We start from the raw sequence: 21,734 nt of genomic DNA on the forward strand, positions 1-21,734 counted from the left end.
ACACGTCACTGTACGCGCCTCGGTGTACGCAAAGCAGGGTGGAAGTTATGGCTGTAACGAATGGCAATCCAAAAAATCCCAAGTTTCCACTTTAAGGAACAAAAATTATAGGCAAGATTATCAATCTTCAAAATATAACTAAAGAATATAAAAATAATTCTAATTCTTCCATCAATAATTCTTCGTCCGTTCTCTTCTGACCAAGGTCGAATGCAACTGTTAACTTTTAAACAAACAAATCCTTTACATAAGTGTCCACAAAAATCCTCTTTACATCAATCTTTCTTACAAAATTGTTGAAACAAAAGAAATTTCTGACCCACGCCGTTATTTCTCTACAGTTTTCTTTCGATATAAGGCGATGGCTCGGGACCGGCTTTCGTCGTATTTCGGATGAAGAAGAGGGGATAGCGATTTTATTATTTCGAAATAAAAAGCTTGTTATTACAGAAAGAGATATTATTATTTTCACACGTGAACATTTTTCTTCGGCACAGCGAATTCGCGTTACCTAACTCGGGCCGCTTCACGCTATAACTCTGTGCTCTTTCATTATGACGTAACCGGTTACTTCCAATCTGCGAAAGCTTATTTGCTTTGACCCGAGTTAAAACTCAGCCTGGGTCAGGTATATCCGCTATCCTTTCGATATTGAACCGAAACCAGACCACGAATAGGGGATGCAGAGTTATGTTCCAGGATTATGCTAGCCAACTTAACAGTGTGTATTACCACTCGTGAAAAGCAAAATTAAACAGAAGTTTAAAGAATGGCATAAAAACAGCAAACCAGTTGCTCCCAGTTTTCAATGAATAAACGCGAGATGATTAATTAATCCTGCTGCGTTTTGCGAATCTTTCAATCAAAATTGTTTGCATTTCTTTGAAATTGTCTAGTTTTCACATTTTGTTAAAATTGATTTTATATTTCAGAAAGTGTAACAGAATTATTACTAATATACAGTGGGTGATAAAATTACTAGATTACCACAGTATTTTTAATTTTTTAATGAAACGTTTTTCACACTACAGCTTTAGTAATCTGATCACACATTGTTCCTGTTTTCTCAACACTGTTTCGAATGTATAGTTCAGCAGCAGAGTCGAAAAAAGTTTACATCACTCTTGTGATTGACGATGGACCATTCCGAAGTGACATCCATCGATTTTTATTAAACTTGTACATACGGGAACAGCATACCCAGAAATAGTAGACAGCTTTCGAATGAAAGCATCCCTTAAAATTGGGGTAGGAAATCTACCCGTATACTTTGAAAAGTATCATGACTCGACAACAAATTTTCATAGTAAAATTATTATTATAGAACTAAATAATTCTTAATTCGCTGATCGATACATTTTGCCATTACTTTGACAATTGAATTAGGCTATTTATGTCGAGAAACCAATTCTGTAGTAAATATATGTATATTTTGATTTTAATATCGTAAAAATATTGAAATCATGATTAATCTCATAGCTATTTTTCACATGATCCTTTCCACATTGAAATCGCATAAGACATTAAAACTGTTATCCGAGCTTCGAATAAAATTTCGAATAAAAGATACATCTGATTCTCATCTCTGCCAAATACTCGTCACGAATAAATCGTCAAATAAATCGTCTGGCCAAATCGAGCTTCGAATAACGAATAAAAGTTACGGATAAATTTCGCCGCGACATCTGAGTTCGAATACATTATGAAATTTATTTGTATTCGTCGACTAAAATCAGACGGATACTCGGCGTCACCGAGTATCTACAAATAAATCCGTCGAATAAATGGTGGCGTTGTATCCGACTCTCGAATAAATCCCGAAGATAACCAGAAAATCATCCGAGGGGCAGGTCGAATGCAAATCTCCAAACCAGACGCTCGACGAATAAAGATACAGATAACTTCTCGCGATTCATCCGACTTCGAATAAAAACAAAAGATACAGAGTATCTTTATCTGAAAGCTATTTAAATAATTTTTTATTCAGATACCGCCCAACTCAGATTAAAAGTATGGACGAACGAAAAGCAAATACAATTAAACGGTTCCATAAACAAATAGTTCAGAACATCGATATTAGAAAGTGACCGCAATATGGAGCCACTCCATCAAATTTCAAATTGAACACACCTTTTTTTCTGTAAGGGCCACGATCAATATTTATTCTAAAGGGAATTACGTTAATTCGCCCGCGACTGTTCATTCAAATATCAATATTTGCGTAGTTAACAGCAAGCCAGGCGAAGAGCAGCGCGGACTGATATCATCAACGAACAAGACCATAACAGAACTATATTAGCAAATCGTCTGTTTAAAGAAAAAACACGCGTGCCAACATTTTTCCGACTGGTTTACTACCGTTAACAGCTTACCTCTACCGAGAAGCAAATTCCTTGATGAAACGTTACAAGGAGAGGCGAGAGCGTAACTTACTCGGCCCCATTCTCTGTTATTAAAAAGCATAGTTATTAGCCATTCGGTCCGGGACGGGGCTTATTATCTCCAATAATAGGAACATTTGATATCGTTGTTTTCGCATATAAATGGAAACGAGCGCTCGAACGAATTCATGCTCGCCCCGGATGGAAACGGGCGCAACGTTTTATCCGGTAATTTCCAGGGAATTTTCAACGGTGCCCCATAACTGAGCGCTCGTAACACGTGTTTCAATTTCTCCGGTGTGACCAAGAAAAGAGGGCGACAGAAAAAGGAGCATCGCGACCATGAACATCCAAAAGTACTGCAACTGCAGACCTACCCTCCGGTTGCGATGACTCGAAACGTCTCCAAAAATCTTGGAAAATTTTTCTCGTATATGATACTGTCATAGATCTGAAGATTGAAGCACCCTCTTGACGAGACGGCTCACGTGACCGGGCTGTGGTGCACGCGTGGAGGAATAACGTCGCAGAAGTGGAACAGTAGAGTGGGTAGGCAAGATTTAATTTGGCGACACGACATGGTTGTGCACGGGGCCTTTAAACTCACTCAATGCCCGTGTGTAAACAGAAGATAGGTGGTTCAGAGTCGCCAGATCAGGGGAAGTGACTCGAATCGAGGGGAAAAAGTTATCCCCTCTCTGCCGGTACCGGATTAGTCACGTGACATTGTGACACATGAACGACAGAGACGAAACACGTCACGTGACCGGCCCGTGGCGGAAGCGTGGGGGAATAGCGTCGCAGAAGGGGAAATTAGAGTGGGGGAACAAGTCTTAACCTGGCCACCAATACTGTCGCACAAGTATATTCACTGTAGTGGTACCAACAGTTCTTCACGAATATCTCGGAAAGCAAGTAAGACCGCCGCTAACACGCGAAGGAGAAAGTTCTTCAAAATGTTGATATACATAACATATCCGAAAATCATCGAAATCGGCGAGCAGGCGTTGCTGTTCTGCAGACTCACCTTCGAAACCAATACACATCGGCCGTCGGCCCTTCGTCTCTCAGAACGGGAGAAGAGTTGTGTTGCAATAAGCCCGCTTGCTCTCGTTAAGATCGCTTTGGCACGGCTATAAAGAGATAAATAATCCGGTTACGGAGCGTCTAATGACATTACGCGAGAGTAAAGTGGTAACGAGCGACTGTTGCTAATTTTTCATTTAAACTTTAACGCCGAGACGGTGAATCTTCGGGGGCGGGGAGGACCGGCTGACGCAAATGAAGCGCGTACTCGCAATCTCAACCGGATTAATTCGTAATTCAATAGCCGCTGTCAGACCAATCTCGAACCATTCTGCCGGCCAATTGTGTTATTTACAGCTCTGTGTCGTATCGTTGCGAAATGTCGTTATCATTGTCCGACCCATTAACGTTCTCCACCGACGAAAAGAAAAGTTTGAGCAGACATTGTTGGGGGGGGGGGGGGGAGTGGATGGAAACTTTTCCGCCAAGTATCCCACTGGCTAGCTATAATTTTCATTTAATCATTAATCCTTTGTGACGCAGGAGTTGTTTTAGTATTAAGGGTATTTTCCTCGGAGATCGAGATTGTGTATTAAGGTCTCAACTTTCCTAAAAATTGTCTGGCTTGTAGACTGATTTTGTGCTACATCAGCTGCGAATCATGTAATTTTTTCCAGCAAATCGAAGCCTCGATTTTTCTAGTTCCAACAAATAACGACAGCGAATTAATACGGTTTAAAAACAGTTGTGTATGTAAATGAAGAGAGATACTTTATGTGCATCGATTTCATACACGTTCATCTGACGAAAGGTTAATGTCGGTCGAAATGAATGGTTTAAGTTGAATATGTTTCGTCAGAGTATATTTTACATTTATTATGCCATCAGTATTGCCAGCTTAATTGATAACAATTTGCCGGTCTTTCGGCAATGCGGCCAGAATCGTTGAAAATATGAACGTTTTAACGAGGACTTACATATGCTCGCAATTTCACCATTTCGACGAGAAAATTAATACGCCATATTATTCGATGATTCGTTTATTTAACGGGATTACATAATACCTTGGGTATCGAATTCGTGTCTTTGTTGCGTGAAATTAAATATGCGTTCCAAATTGAATACGCGTGATAATCCATATATACGTCACGGATACGTTAGTCGAGGGAAGAAGTTTCCATGGAAATCCTATTTTCATAAATTACGAAGTAAAATGCGAGAAATATTTCGGTCTTACAATAAGGATATTAATTGCCTTTTATTAATATTGTATAATTCTATTATATTTCCAGTTACAGATTGAAAATCTAGACGTTGTTACGCATTTATACATTGCTATAATGATTTAAAACAGTGCGAGGCATTCGAAGGTGAATACAGAGATTATAGTAATACAGTAACGCTACAAACATTTTTTTTGTAGTACATCTACTGATAATTAAAATACCTTTTTTACGTTATTTTACGGTAGATTCATGTTACTAATTGTGCTGATATTTATACAGGATGTGTATATAGAGTGTGCATACAGGAAGTACTAAAAAAATGCGATATAAAAAAAAATAAAATTGCATCTATTCACGCATTTGCGTTCCTGCACACATTAAAAGTATAATCATAGAATTTGGAAGTAGTGTAGGTTTCTTTTGCATAACGATGTTTACGATTTGACTTTCTGGAAGTAGGAACTTGTGGAGAACTTTCTCAATGAGTACTAGAAAAATACTTGAACGAGTTGCTCGGTGATATTGCTTTCCTTTTTAGCTCCGAAAAGAACAGAAATAAAATTTTCTTTCTGCAGAAAAGGCTACTGAACAATGAAATAGAAACTTTGTAGTAAATAATGAATTTAAGAAATTTGAATTGTTTCTAGTAAGATATAAATCTGATAAAGTATTAAGTACGTGTGATTAATTTCAGCACATTATAATCTTGATTAATTGTTACATAGTCGAAGTATAACAACATTAACTCTCAACAGGGGATTTATTAATGGATCTCGAGTATTTACAAAATTCGAAAAATTTAGTTACTTTAGTTTTTAGTAAAAAAAATGTCATTACTTTTCAGCATGTTATTCGTTTAATTGTATTCGGTACATTTTGATATACTTTCTTGTATAAAATCCTCAACCTACTTTATAATATTTATAAGAACTATAAATCACATTGTACTTGCCAATGCCATTTTCTGATTTGCATGCTTCTCAATCAGTAGAAAATGCAACTTCGAATTACGCTCATTGTTTCTTATAATACCAATCTAAAGTGGTTTAATTAAATCGTTAAAGAAGTAGATTGGATGGCATTACTGCGGTCTGGTATCTTAATAACTTCTTAATTTTAATGACGCTAACAATTGTCTCTTTGGCTTTTAAGATTTTTTGAAGGATATAGTTATGCGTAATTCTGAAACGTCCTTAATCAAGACATAATTACACTTTCTTTTCATATTAATATGCAATCAAGAATAGGAATTTTCAATTATATTGTATTTGTTAAATTTTCCGATTACGCTTCATAACTAGACAATAGATTTTATACATTCGTGACAAAAACGACTAGATGTAATTTAAAACGGTAAAAACATTAGAGGAATTTAAACATACTGTTCTATTATTTTCGATCTATTGAACATATTAAAAAATAAAATAAATTTCCAATTCGCTCCAGTTTGTTGCAATTCAGACAGAAAATTTTTGTTTTGCATAATGATCCGCTATTTATTCATAACATTTGCATTTTAAAATGGGACATTTTACATGCAACAACGTCGCTTTCAATGCTCCGTAGATCTATCGCGAAACACGCATGATTCAAGATGCACCTCGACCCACGACAATCGTTTCTCAGTTGACCGGAATCAACGCGAGGCGTATCGACGAATGGCAATGAGCCTCGCGAAGAAAGAGTGTCGACTGGCTCTCATTATCACAATTTAGCAATAAAAGCGCAGCGTACCATAAAATCAAATGGATCTGCTCTATCCAACCGAACATGGCTACAATCGATCAGGCCACGTACGAATAAATTTCAATTACACCTTCCCGAATGCAAGAGCCACTCTGCGAAAACAATTCCGAACACCATTACAACAGCCGGGGCCGGGCACACCCGATAACCCCTTTCCTATTAATACAAGCGTTTCCGGGTCTCCGACGACGGTGGTGCCGCTTCTGTGACTTCATGAGATTTGGAATATTCGAAGGAAAATGCAAATATCGCGCAGCGAAGTTTCGACCAAGGAGATAGAAGACGCGTACGCGCTCCGCCTATACGTGCCTTTCCCCTCCCGCGTGTTCACCCCCCTCCCAATGTTCCCCCTTGTGCACCCCCACACCCCTAGGAGCTAGAAGGGGGTGTAGGCATCCGGCTTATTTGTATTCCGTATTCGACCTGTCTATAGGGAAATTGCGGTGGCACCCCGGCCTCGAAATCTATGAACACGTCTCTGACCTGTGATCGTTCTCGTTCCCTCCTTGTACTATGCTGTCTCTCATTAGCCCCCTCGGTCTGACCGAAGGACCTTACGCTTTTGCTAAGAGGCTCAGCCTGTGCCCATGCGCGCGCGCGCGCGCGGTTTTCCGCTAAATTGCTCGCTAAATTGAACCTGTCGCTTTGAAAATGTACCAACGATTAACCTTAGAAAGACTACCGGCCCAGGCCCGCTCGCGAAATATTAAGAATTTCTCTTCTCTCGACTTCTGAATAAATCTTACTTACTGACGCGAGATTGCTGGGGAAATTGTTCTTTGTTCGGCTTTTTATGGGGCGAGAATTTTTAGGAGAGGGATAGGATGATTTTGTATTAAGGCTTTGCCTGTACACAGACTCGCGCGACTGTTCGGACACTCTTTAAATCAGAATGACCATTTTTGAAAGTCTGCAAAATGCGTAGTTCACAAAATACAGTGAACTCTCGATATATGTCAACACACGGGTCTTGCCAGCGTCGTATATCGTCAAGGAAACATACCCAAGCCGTGTTATGTTTACACTCCTCGACGTCCGAGGCCTCTCGAGTTTCGGAGTATACCCCGCGGTAGTGGGGATAATTTCGCGACATTTATCATCCAGGCCATGGCGACATATATAGAGAAATCACTGTACCAGAGAGCTGTTATGGAAATGTCCATGCCGGAAAACTGTGATTCCGAGACTCGTATGCTTGCTGTTATTTCGCAGAGACACCGAAATCGCCGCTTTGTTTTCACGGTGCTCGTCCGCTTTGCTGGTTATTGCTGCGAGTTTCGAGACAAATTTATCAGGACGTGGCGCAATTTTTCTAACAGAAATGTCCTTGACAGGTCGGCTGGGTGAAAGCGGACACTAAGGCAATCCAGGCGATCCACGAGCACGTAATAACTCATAACAAGAGGATCTCAGTGTCCCATAGTGATCATACGATGTGGAATCTCCACATAAAGGGCGTGCAACAGGAGGACGAGGGCGTCTATATGTGTCAGATTAACACGAATCCCATGAAATGGCAAGTAAGTCGATCACGCGAGTTTTCACAAATCGTAGAGCACGTTCACATTATAGCGATCTAATTTACTAGAATCGTTTGCACAAGTTGACAGTTTTACGTTGAAACATGCAATTTTTAAACGAAAGTACACTGTATTTTTATCGTTTTTGTACGAAGCATTGACATTTGAAAATTCTAAATTTGTATTTAGCAGCACTGTAGATTACATTATTCACTAGAGTGTGGATCTTTATGGAAAATTATAGTTTTATACATGAATTTTTACACACATTAATTTTTATATATATTCATTTTTTTCAGAAATTTTTCTAATAACTTTGCTAAATTGAAAATACTACATCGATATTCTCAAATTCTTTTAATCTTTTATCTCTTCTAAATTTTACCTACACCATAAATGCAAGTCCGCCGTCTATTCATTACATAATTAAAAGATATATTTTTCGTACTGTGGCTCGAATAATTTGATCATTCACTGTACATTTGCATGTCCTTAGGTGACTCGTTTTTGACTTAAAAATGCTTCAATTTGAAATTGTTAATTAGTATTCTGTTATTTATAATAGAGAATGAAAAATGAAACCTTTTAATAAACGTTCCAAACTAATTTACTCATTTGTTTCCATGGAACTTTATCGTAAAAATTCCGAATAACAAAGTTCCCAAACATAACATTTCTTTTCATAGAAAATTTATAAAAATTCTAGGACAATATTTTTATTGAATCATAATAGAAGAAATAATAGATCCTACATTTCTCCCAATGAACTTCTGCATTCGATAATTATACTCTAATCATTAAAACAAGAAATGCCTAGGAAAAACTTCAGTTCGAAATTCGAATTGCATTTAAATATATGTTGAAAATGTAGCTATTGGATAATAAAATGTTGATGATTTTCTACGGAAACTTAGAAAATATTGCACTGGAGCATGGGGAATCTCTTTCCTACACTACGGGTATTATACCTTGAAAAGGAATGCCTTCGTTTGAATAAGATTTCATGGAGTTTAAAATAAAGTTATGGCTTTATTAAAATTTTACTGAACGCTTCTTGGAATCGTATATTGTAGGTCCACAGCTCGAACAAGCGTATAAAAATCTGCTAACCACCGATAATACAGAGGCAAGAACATTTATTACACCGTTCTTGCTGTAACGTATCGACGAGAAATAAAGCGTCTCGCTTTAAACTCGCTCAAAGTTACAGGAAATAGATAATCAAAGGAAACGGGTTTAGAGCTGATCTATCGCCATTTTTTATGCGTTAAAACGGCTGAACAAAAATTTCTTCGATTGAAATCTGAAAGTTTATGTCCGCGGTTATTTCCCTGATCCCTCGTCAAAGTTATGTTTGCTTTCTTTGAGCATTCGAATCCTCTCTTTCGAACTAAATGGTTTCGTACATTTCCATGACTTTGCGAACTTCGGAACTTGCGAGATCCGTGAAATTGATGTGGCATGAATATTAAAACAGGTGATTTTTTGCGTATAAAGTGTAAAAACATTGGAATGTTCATAGAGATTGAAAAATATATTTTACGTACCAAACGAGGCTGTTTCAGAGATATTCTTTTGAATTTCCAGAACGGTTAAACTTTACCTCAGGAAACCAGAAATTTTTAACTTTTTTTTATATAATCCTGTAGATTTTGGTGAGAATATGCCAAAAATCCAAGTTTTAATGTTAGGAATTCAATGGTTCAAAAGTTGAGCGATTTTAATCGTTTTGGACTGGTAAGGGCGTAGCCATGTTGGTATGTATTCAGCGTCACGCGTCGTGCAACGGCATGCCCTTTTTTACAGTCAAATTTAAATTGTTCAAAATGCAAGTGCGTACAGTACAAACGGTATTTTGTAATTAGCGAAATATTACAGTAGGAAAGACAATTAAATCTGGAAAATGAAACTCTGTGTTATGATAATTAAAAAATATTTTTGGCGGTAAATATGATTCATACGAGCACTTTTTACTTCGTATATTAATACTCATGTCACGATATTCATCAGGTATTTTTTAATATGTAACACCAGTTATCTTCATTTTTTTCACGGGACATTTGGCACAGTACGGACATTTCAACTCAGTTCATGTCTAAATGGAACATGGAATCTAACAAGTGTTAAATAAAATTTACTAAATTTTCAGTAAACGTGTCCTCTTTAATAAGTCCCCAGCAAGCTTGTTTTATGAAGAAAATGGATTCATTGGATTAATTTAGCAATACAATCTAAAAAGTTCTCTGTCGCAAAGGGTTATTTCGAAACGACTTAAAACAAGAAAATTAACGAAAGACGAGATCACAATTTATTAGAACGGAGATGAACAAAGGAAAAGTGCTGGTAATTGTTTCGAAATGATATTCTCAGAAACAGAGGTGGAATATTTCGCCGTTTCCAGGATATGTCGCAGAGTCTACGTGGTAAAGAGGATTTAACTTAGGGTTTAGATGGGGGGGGGGGGGGGGCGAAAAAGGCAATTTACTTAGGCACAGCTGGCTATCGGACATGTTTAGCCGCTTGCTGTTTCGAGCGTTTTCAGTAACTAAGCGGTCGGAATCAGAGCTTTCTGCGAACAGTTTAGCTGGTAGGACGAATCGCGGTAAGCCGAGAAACTCGGTGAAATAACTAATTGGAAACGGTACCGCCGACACTATTTAGATCGATAAAGTTCCGGGATGCACGTCGTTTGTGGAACCCATCAATTCCAATTAGGTGACTCTCTGCGTTGCTTTGGCACGATCTTTCACACGCTATCAAATTCCTTCATCGCGATTGGCTGTGTTTGCATACTTCAATTCGCCGACTGCTACGTTACTTAGGCGAGCCAGCCTCGAGAATTTGCAGGGCCAAGAAATTACGCGAAACAGATTAAAACATTTGAAAGAGAATTATATTATGTCGCTTTCGTTTTTATTGATTCTGAAGGTGTAACGTAAATTCAGGGTGGACCATTTTGAAATGGAATTACCCTTTTATTTTTTTTTAAATTCACGCTTATTCTGTTCTAAACAAATTCGAATTAAATAGGTCGAGCGAATTTTAGGTCAGAATATTTTCATGTACAGATGATGGATCCTGTGATTTATATTAATGATCTCATGAATTCTTCAGCAAGTGTATATTTTAATTTGAAAATACAGTATTGAAAGTTACTAAATATGAATTTGTAATTACCAATATCTTAATTTTGTAATTTCTTTAGTTTACATTTTCAACCATTTTATGAAGAGAAACTTGAAATTAAATTAAATGACACTAGGATATTTTTGTTCAATGCTTTGTTATAATGCTAAATGAATTTGGTCGCTCCTCTAGGTCTGAGAGACATGACCAAAATTAAGGAAAGTGTATTTACATTTTCGTTTGTACTTTACGTGAAATGCGGATCGATCAGTTCATACGCTGTCCCCCTATGAATCTACAAACATTTAGTTTTTGCGTGTACTATGAAAAGAAAAATCACTTTGATTGGATATTTTCATTTATCTACCCGTTGCTCTTTGCATGCATTCGACGAAATCGGTTTTTCGCGTGTAACTTTCCGCGAGGTAAATGTAAAAATGTACAACCAAAGGTAATATGTGTTGAATATTTATCGGTGCTCTACTTGTATACGAAGTCTCATCACAATCAGCGCATACTAGCTTGGTGATGTCCCTTGTGAGTATTAGTTACCTTCGGCGTAACAATCTCTGCAAGTATCGAAGGTATTTCTCTGGAGATGCTGGAGCACGGCATTCCAGGGAACTTAACAAGCCGTCTCCTCTAGTTCTGGTATGTCAGCTCTCGTTTATGAGCACCTTGGAAATAATGCTTAGATTTCACCCTGTTTCATTCGTGGGCGAAACCTGCTACTGTTGTATAGAACCGCATATATTATGCATGCTTGTTGCCGCCTTCATGAAACATAAAAGCGTTCTTCCGAATAAGTCCTAACATCAGTGGGATTTAACGGTTCGCTTATTGCCCGGATGCAACAATATTTTACACATCTACATGTTCCAGTTTACGTTTCAACCCTTATATCAATAACCCAAATTTTCTACGCTATTCAGTGACCTTGCACTTTATAGTTTAAATGTTATGCTTCATGCTATTCATGTTATTCTTATGCTGGTCGCCCAAGATCTAATCAAGTTATTTCTGCCGGGATTATTTTTCAAAAGAAGATTTTTAAAAAGTGTTTATTTCAATACACCACGAAATAAACGATGAAAAGGTTATGTTAGAAAACACAAATAAATCGAAGGATAGAGCAGTGAAATAAAGAGTTATTTTCTAAAATACAGGACATAAAATAGAGGTCGTAATAGAGGTCGTCGTAACAATATGGAACCAAATAATTTGTCTTCCCCGAAAAAGCGTACCGCTGACCGCTTACTCCCGAAGAACGTTGAACTGCATCATGGCGGATGGGAGCCCAGGTTGATCTGAATGCAGGCATAAAATTTTTATTTTAACATACCTTCCTGCCTTCCTGCCTTTCTGCCTTTCAGACGCGCGGAGAGGAGATAACCTTGCATAAAATTGACGAGCAGCGAGACGAGCCATTCCCATCCCACGCTAAAAATTTCAACGCATTCGCGAACCGCACGGTCTTCACGAGCGCAGAACTAGCTGGTGCTTTTAGCAGCAAAGAGGTTACTGGGCAATCTGGCCGGCGATAAAGTCGCCGGGAACTGCTCCGCCCCCGATAGTTTCTTCATTAGACCGAATCAAATTCCCAAACAACCGTGGCCGTCTCCCGTTCGCTCTATTTTTCCTTCCATTTCCGCCGGACGAAGCCTTAACACGAAAGGCCGAACGTCACCACGTGCCACGTGGAAATGCCCCACCCTTGCAAAGACCTTACCACCCTCGGTAAGAATTCGAGGGAGAAGGGTCGTCTTTAACGAGCTATTTTCTCTAACGCGCAAACGTCACCTTTCATTCACTCGACTCTCTCGACCAAACCACCGACCATCCATTCCCATCCGCAGTGAAGAAGCATGCTTGTGCACCAACAGAGGCACTCTCTGCAAAGTATTCGCTCCAACCCTACCCGTTCTTCTCGCCGCGCCGCGCCGAGGTATGTTGGTTCGGTTCGGTTCGGTTCGTCTCGGCAAAGTGTGATATGGTACAAGATAAAGCCGAGACTTTCCTTTGAGATCTAATTTTCCGACATTTCAGATTGAATTCGAGCCCCGCAGACTTTCCCCCCGTACCTGTCCAGAAATCCTCCCTTTTCCGTTTCCCCGTTCCCCTCGCGGAAGAAACGGTAATCTTAAATAGTGCAGCAGCCGTTACGATGGTTGCCAAGTTAGTGGGTCCCTCGACCCTCGCGCTTCTTCTTGCTCGCTCTATTCCCCGCTAAACTCCCCAACCCCCGACCCCCACCCCCCCAACGGCAAGGACGCTGACTTGAACCTTCCCAGCCCCGCGCGAGGTTTCTAAGTAATGAACGCGAGAAACACTAGCGAAAATGCATCAGTCAATCGGTGGGAAACCCTTCCACCGGGCGGCTGAATGCCGGGTTCTTCTGTCCCTTTCGTTCCATCGGAACAGCCCTTTGGCCCCCTCTTCTTGGCTCACACCCCTCCCTCCCCCCTGCGAAATTCGTCGCTCGGTTTCCTCATGGCTCCCTGGATCCCAGAGTGGTAAAACTCGACGTGCCACCCTCCAGCGGGGAATTCTATGAGCAGTTTCGTTTCGGCTAACTGTATTTCTCTGCTCGTTTCCGCGCGATCCCAACGAGGCGGCTCCTTTCGAGCACACTTATCGTTTCGACTGCGCGGCTAACAAACTGCAGTTCGGGATGTTTATGGGAGAGACGAAAGGAAATCTTCTACGCCCTTGCTCCACCTTTCGGGCTCGCACGCATTGTACGGTTAACAGAAGGCATTGTCTGTTTTAATACAACCCGGCCTCCCCGCGTTCCCCGCATTAGCGGAGACACGCTCCTTGTCTCGATACGCCGGTTTTTGAACAATTAATTCCTGCTTCGTAACGGCTCGCCTCTTCCCCTCGCGATCCCGTTGTTGAACGAACGTACCTCGCCTATTAAAAAGTTGCGCAAACCAACTTTTACTATTTTTTTTTTTTTTTTTTTCGTAATTCCGACTGAACGCAATTTTTCCAAAATTTCCATTGCACGTTTTTTGGTAAAAGTGTGCTTGCGATTGTTGCACCAGTTAGTTAAATATGGATTTCTTACTTATTACTTTTATATTTCTCGTATAAAAATCTTTTATACCACGGGTTATGAATATACCGGGACGGTAAGAAATATTTTTGGCGGTGACAGTAAATTATAATAAGGTTTCGAAGGGTACGTAGAAGAAGACGGAATAATAAGAAATCTCCGAATAGTCTGGTTCTCGTTAATTGCATTTCCTGCCAGTTTCCGCGCCATCACGGCGGCGCAGCGTTTGCTGATCCTTTTCACGGTGACGAAAAGTTCAATTGATTCAGTATACCCGTCGTATAATTTTTAAATATTCTAATAATAAATGTAGTAACAGTTTAGACATAATTACTTTAATGTGCTACTACTAATTTAATCAAATTCACCAGTTTTAGAAGATTTGGTAATATTATTTCAACAGATGTTTGTAGGAAAGAAGTATTGAAAAAATAATTTTTCAACCAATTTGCATTAAGAGATTGTTACTATATTTATAGAACGGATCTTTTACTTTTTATAATTTTGATGAGTCTGTTAATAAAATTTGGTACAATATGCGCGTATTATCCAGGTAATTATTGTATTAATTTTTTATGATTTAAATTGAATCAGAATTATTAAAGAGGAAAATATCATTACAAAATATTTTAAACGTTCGATCGTTTTTCATATTGACATGAACAGTGCACGAAAGTTAAGAAAACATTTTTCAATTTTCTTGATACATGTTTTAAAATATTATTAACAGTAGTGGCAGGAATATAGTCCTTCATAAATATGTAAAGGTCTCTTAAGAATTCTTGGCAGGTCTAGATTAAAATACCCATGTCGATCAGAATAATCCTTACGACGTTGCCACATCGTATTCCAGTTTAACAGGATGTTCTCTGGATTTTCTGAAAGCAGTTTACATTTTTATATAAAAAATGATTATAAAGTCGCGTAGAAAACTGTTTAAAACACTATCGATTTCAACTTTTTCATTCGTAATTAGTTTGCGGATTTGTATGCAAATTCGCAATTTCATAGATTGACCTACAAAAGCAGAGTATAAATAAACATTCACTTTTTCTCTGAGAAACTTCATCAGATTAATAAGGCTGCGAGAACTTTTGCAATGTTTTTACTTCGTGTTATAATTGCGCAAGTGATGAAAAGTTGTAAAATATATTTTCCATTTGGACCGTTCACTTTGATTATTTACCGCTTCAAGAACGTAGCAACAGTGTGAGAAATATTTAATGCTATTTTCACGAATATTATGGTGGAAAGTTTTGTAAGGATAAAATTCAAAATAAAATAAGTATGTCACTGGATTAGTATTTGTATTACTATTAGTATTTGTCACTGGACTAGTGTCTGTAAATTTCAGTACCGATTACAAAAAAAAAAAAAATAGAATTTTATTTCGACCTAGAAGAAAGGAGCAATTTTCATATTTAGTACGCTGTGTTTGAAATTTGCATCACGAGTGTAACTCGTTACTATACGGCAATGAGTTGACCCCTTGTACTACAATTCATTTTACGGTTTCAGTGATTAGAACTTTTTCGTAGTTCGTAATTTCTTCAAAAAAAAAAAGGAAAAAATTTATATGTATTGTATGCTTATATATTCTTCAATAGCTGTACTTACCTTCATTAAGAAAACCGAAATAAAATTTGATTTTGGTTTAAAGGAAATTAATAACATACAAATGTATTAGACTGTTCAGAATCTTCGTTACGAGTCTGACTCGACATTGTTGGGCAAAGGGAGAATGATCAAACTATAATGAATGGCAAACTATCGAATGATTTATCAATAGCTGAACCCTTTGCACTCGAAGCTATTTGAACTCCAAAACGAAACATTTCTTTGGACCTAGAATATTTCCCTTCTATATATTTTTTTCGTGTTATACATATGAAAATGGTGCAATTGACTCGTACAATACTGAAGTGTTTAGTAATTTAATAAATACAAACAAATTTAATAATGTAAAAAATATTTTGAATAATGGTATAGCAATTTTTTGTGACGTCTTACAGTCGCCATTTGAGTGCTAAGGCAGCTTTGATCGCTTAACCTTCAACCTATATCCCTACGGCTTCCAAACAATGCGTCCCCCGCCTCGTGCATCAACAGGATAATTTCGGAACAAGCCTATCGAGTCTCCGGTAATTAAGGCGTATATTTATCAGGAGGCTCGATTGAGTCTTTCCCAAGTAGGCAATAATTAATTTATGGAATGAAGCGTAGTTTCATAATTCACCGCCGTGACACCGTCAAGTTTACGTGCTCGGGCACGTGTCTGCCTGTCACCGAACTGTCACGCAGAGGATGGGAGAGTGAAGCCTAGACTAGGGAAGCGAGATCGTCGGAAGAGCGAAACGCGGGGGCGTTGCTTCGTCGTCGTCGTCGTCGTCGTCGTCCCGTTGCTCCTTGTTTCGGCTGAACGTATTCGTTGAGACTGTTTTAAGCAGTTCGGTGACTTGTGAGACGACTCGGTTATAACGATTGAAGTTTTGTCGTAGCGTGGATTACATCCTCGTAATTACGTGCACACCTCGCCTGCTGCCGAGGGCGCAGTGCAGGTGGTTCCAGCTTCTGTCGACTGTTGCCTGGCTCCCTTAACCCGTAAGTGGAGTGGAAAGATATTAAGGGTGGGGAGCCGCGTTCGGGGTAAAGGCGAGGTCCTTCCGACTCCACTGACGTTTCGTGGTTTGACGTACGACCACCTGGAAAAGTCCTGACGCAGACCGAACTTGGCTTCAACCATCCTCCACCCCTCCCCCTTGCCCTTACTGCCGTTTCGTTCTCCCAACCCCTCGTCGAGGAATTACGACGGTACACTAGTCACAGCTTGTTTGCTGATAAGCGATGCTCGCAATGTCTCGCAAGATCTCGACTGTTAGCAGCGTGCTCGCGCATGGACTCACCACGCAGGTTGTTAACGACTGTCGGCAACTTGATGACTCGATCGTTACGATTCCTCGTTTCTACCCCGGTGACGGCTCACTTCTTTCGTGCACCGGGAAACAGCTCGCGCTCTGATTGCAGGGTCGATGCGCGGACGTTAGACGTACGCAACAGCTTCAGTCTCCGCGTTCCAATTTTAGTTTTTATTTACGCACGTACGGTCGAAACGGCCTCGCTAGAAACGGTTTCTACTTTGTTTATGGAACCGAATGAAATATTCCAAGTAAGAGTACACACGGTGGCCGGCGAAACTGTTCGAACGTGCTTTAATAACTTTTTTCAAATCGGACCGAACGACTCGGTTCGGACCAAACGGATTAGTTTAGAGGCTGTTCGTTTTCCTCCGACTCCCATAAGCGCGACCGTACACCGTGTCGACGCCGAAAAAAAAAAGAACTGAAATCCTTCACGAGCGAAACGACGGTATCGCCGGTAGGCGAAATTTTTATCGGCAAATAAAACTACCCTGCAATCACGGAGAGCGGCGGGGGGGGGGGGGGGGTCGCGAGCCGTCCGACAAAGAGGTCGAACGCACAATTCAGAAGAAGTGGCGATAGACACTTTTTCAATCCCGTAGGATTCGTCGGCTCTTAAGGGAATATCTCGCAGCCGATGAAAGTCAACTACTCAAATCTCCCTTAGTCGGAAGAGGAATCGCGCTGCAAATACGTAATGAACAAGCAGTTTCGCGGGCGATTCAACGTAGCCCCGGGGGAGAAGAAAGGAGAATCCGTTCCGACGTTTCGTACTTTACTATCCCCACCCACGACGCAGTCTCTGCCCCCGAGCCACCCCCTTTCTCTCTCGTTCGGTCTCTCCTCTCCGTCTCTCTCCCCTCTTTTCCCTCTCTCTCTCTCTCTCTCTCTCTGTAGCGTTGTACTCGCACCCTCTGGTCCACGTTAACCGGCGATTGCTTCGACGGAGGTGAAAAATTCCGCGGCGGATTGTTAGGCAACAGTGGAACGGGCCGCGAACAACAACTGCGTCGACCGTGTTACTTATTATATCGCAGCGCGGGGCTTGTCGTTAATTAATGAAAAGCCGCGCCGCTCATTGGCAACGGCGTCCGACCACCCACGCGCGCACCCCCCCCTTCCCTCTTCTCCTCGTGTCGCTTACAACACCGTGATATGTTGCTCCTGCTTCCACTAAGGGAGGCAGGGGGCTAAGGGAGTTGGAAGCGAAATACAGCCAGGATTTAGGGGCTTCCGCGCGTTATTCAGTCCCGCTCTCTCTCGCCGCGAATAGAGTAATGTGTACGGATATAATTTAGAGATTCGGTAAGAAAGGAAATTTACTTGATGCATTGTGCAGCCGTTAAGCGTATCATTAACATTAAATTCTGGCCCGTTCCGGTGCGTAACCGGAAAATATATAGCGCGCGCGGCGAATTTTGGCACAACGGAAACGTCGCGCAGGATGTAAGTGCCGTGGCAATTGTACGCTCGGTCTTGTTACGCGATACCGGTTCGCGCGCTGGATTGTCATCGAGCCACTTTCCGGTGAATTCGAAATTCTTAAGCGACTTTTGTTCGTCTCTTGTTGCCTTCTTTTTTTGATCCGGTACAAGCGACCACTTTTTAAGATACACGTAACATCAACTAAAAGTTGCTCACTGTTGCTTCAGTGTGGATACAGCTTTATGCTCAGATAATAGATATCGACCGTTTGCAAAATAACAGTATTTCGACTCGTTCGTTCGCGATATACATACTATGATGAATCTATTGCGGATCTTTATGCGAAATAAACATTGTCCGTGTCAATTGCAAGAAACAAAAGTTAAATGAAAATTGCATTTACTCGTTTAATTCAGTTGAAAATAATATAACAACGTCATGCAATTCTTCTAATATAATTACAGTTTTGACTTATTGTTTGATTTTGTTTTGACGAGTGAACGAGGTGATTCAACTTTCAAAAATAAGTAAAACAAAATGTAAACGAATAACATTTTTCGGATGACGCTTCGTTTTTTAACATAACGAGTTGAAAGTTCAGCGGTTTCACGTGTCCCAGTATTCGCGAGTAGAATTGGTTGGTCATGATCAGACGCGCCAGGCGGTTCATATTCAACAGCACGCGTAAGCGCCGAAATTTCAAACTCGATTTTCTCGAAAATGAAGCGTCAACTGAAAAAATGTAATTCATTTATTTTACTTATTTTAGCAAATAAGATCACCTCATTATAGATACAAATGTCTGATTTTATAAAACTTGTAGCCATGTTAATCGACTAATGGAAATTAACACGAGATAACATTTACTGCTTATGAATATGAAACTTAAAGTTAGATGAAATGAATAAGAGCAGTGCGTTATAAATTGTTTTAAATGAAAATGGTAGAACATGAAGCAAACAATGAAAACAGTCAAATTCGAGTACATTTATAGCACGCATATAAATTAGAATATTAAAATAACACTTTTGTAATTTAGTTGTTATTAAATATTTTTTCAAGAAGTGTGTTCTTCCAGACAGGTATGCTATCAATTATTGTGCCACCCGATTTCATTCCTGAGGATACATCAAGCGATGTTATGGCACGCGAAGGAGGACAGGTGAGTAATTTAATTCAAGATTAATATGAACTGGTTATTGTGAATTAATATCAATTTGAGTGAATTGTTTGTGTCTTCTAATACTATTAACTTTGCAAACCAATGACTACTTCCAGTCCATTACTACCTTTTCATATAACATATTTGCTTTCATAAATGTTACCGAAATAAAACTTAAATTCTTTAATGTCAACGATTTTATTTATAAGAGCGGGCACGAGGTGATCCCTTATGAGAAAATCTGAAAAAATATAGAATAAAATGTTTTCAACCGAAGCCTCGTTTTAGAGAGAATCAAGGTTGAAAATGCAACGAATGCAACGCATGCTATTCGATAGGAATTGCCCGACGCGTCTGATCATGGCCGACCAATTCTACTTCCTGTACATATTAAAGCACGCGAACCCGACGAATCTTTAAACTCGATTTTCTCGGAAACGAGCCGCTAAACGAAAAAATTTTATTTCTTTTTCCCGATTTATATTCACACGTAGAATCACCCTTTGCTTATCAACAATGTCGCTTAACAATATCGTTTAAGAAATCCGTTTATACGATGGAGTATTCCTTGAAAATAATAAAATTCTTGCTTGCAATCCTTCTGTCCAATTATATACTAATGTTCAGTCAGCACATTTAGGCATGAAAAACCATAAGTATTTGCGATAAACATAGTCAAATTATCTTTAAACAGCGGATCTTTATGCAAAAAGTCTGAATCAATTGTGGGAGACAGAGTTCCAAGAAAAATGTGTTTCCTTTTTAATACTAGGTTTACGGGACCCGTCAAAATGACGGGTTCTAATATTTTTATTTTACGATCATTGAGATTCTGAAGACCCGTCTACGTGGAACTATTCAACACATTTATTCCTTTAGGTACACATTACTTAAAAAATGGCTAAAAACTTGTATAGACACATTCTTCTTATTTTTATAAAGTAATGTAAAATACTCACTTTTAGTGCTCCGTAAACCTAGTGTTAAATAATTTTCCTAAGTTCGAAACAACAAGAACAGTGTTCATTAATACAATTTTAAGCTCTAAAATTTTCTCGATTTTGTATTTCATCCATCCATGCTTGCCAGAAAAGCATAAGATCCGCAGTCTAGTTATCATTGACTCAAAACATTTTAAACGATCCCCAATATCCACGCCGAGGAAAATCAAGGCGTATTAAAAGCGTACTTCTATTCCCCTTGAATCGCGAGATTTAAATTCCCTTTGATGAAACGTCCTACACATTCTGCGATATTTAAATCGAGAGTCTCATAGATTTCAGTCAAACCGTCACGGAAAGGAATATATTCTGTGAATATTGTTAAAGTGTCTCAATAACCTGTTGCGCGTGTGCGTATCACGGGATCGCGGTGCTTCCGAGACATATGTGTAGCGTAATGTGTAAATATTTCTCGTTTCCTGGTTTTCTTATCAAAGCTGATGCTACGACCCGTCCCCGGGTAATATTACGTTTCCCCGGGAACGAACGTTAAAGTGCTTTGAAAAGTGACTGTGCAGATTCCCTTCTTCGCGATATTCTTCAATCGCGTCGGACGAATCGCGCGCGTCGCCTGCGAGCCGAGGAGGCGACTCGCTTATGCACCGGGATTCAGTTCCCCGTGAATTTCAGTAATTAAAACTAGTTCGCCCACTAAATTTCGCGCGGGTACAATTAAAAAGCCGCGGAGAAATGACGACGTAACTCACCGTAATATACCGCGTACGTTTAAGGACGGAATATTTATGCGACCCACGCAGGGAAAAACAAAGGAACCCCGGCGTTCACTTATACACACGACTGTTCAAAGACATTTAATCAGTCGCGATATTTATGGTCTGCGAAAAATGAGAAAGTAAAAGACAACGCACGCCCCGGCACGGGGTGCTTTATTACCGCTGTTTATCATTTCTCGCGAGTCGAATGGGTTATCTTTAAGTGCGTAAAAGTACGTACGACCGTTTCCGTTCTGCGGCTAAAAGATTTAAGCGGTTGGGTAAACCCTTGTGTTCGTTGTTATTAGATTGCGGATCTTTGTGCAAAATAAGAATTGTCCGCTTCTGTTGCAAGAAGCAGGAGCCATTTAATTTATTTGTTCCCCAATCTATTTAATTTAGCAGGTCGGACGTTTCAATGCTTTCCATTTT

The 21,734-nt window shown here is 39.7% G+C and overlaps 1 protein-coding gene across 1 annotated transcript in view; it reads left to right on the forward strand.

The window, feature by feature from the left end:
• The window catches only part of LOC143354739 (lachesin), an 84,084-nt gene that overhangs the window by 38,882 nt on the left and 23,468 nt on the right, over positions 1 to 21,734 (forward strand). The window contains exons 4-5 of the mRNA XM_076789018.1: positions 7,714 to 7,899; positions 19,505 to 19,588. Coding sequence (XP_076645133.1) covers positions 7,714 to 7,899; positions 19,505 to 19,588 — 270 coding nt within the window. The remainder of the gene's footprint in view (positions 1 to 7,713; positions 7,900 to 19,504; positions 19,589 to 21,734) is intronic.

Source organism: Halictus rubicundus, chromosome 1 (genome assembly GCF_050948215.1).
Source record: "Halictus rubicundus isolate RS-2024b chromosome 1, iyHalRubi1_principal, whole genome shotgun sequence".
NCBI lineage: Eukaryota > Metazoa > Arthropoda > Insecta > Hymenoptera > Halictidae > Halictus > Halictus rubicundus.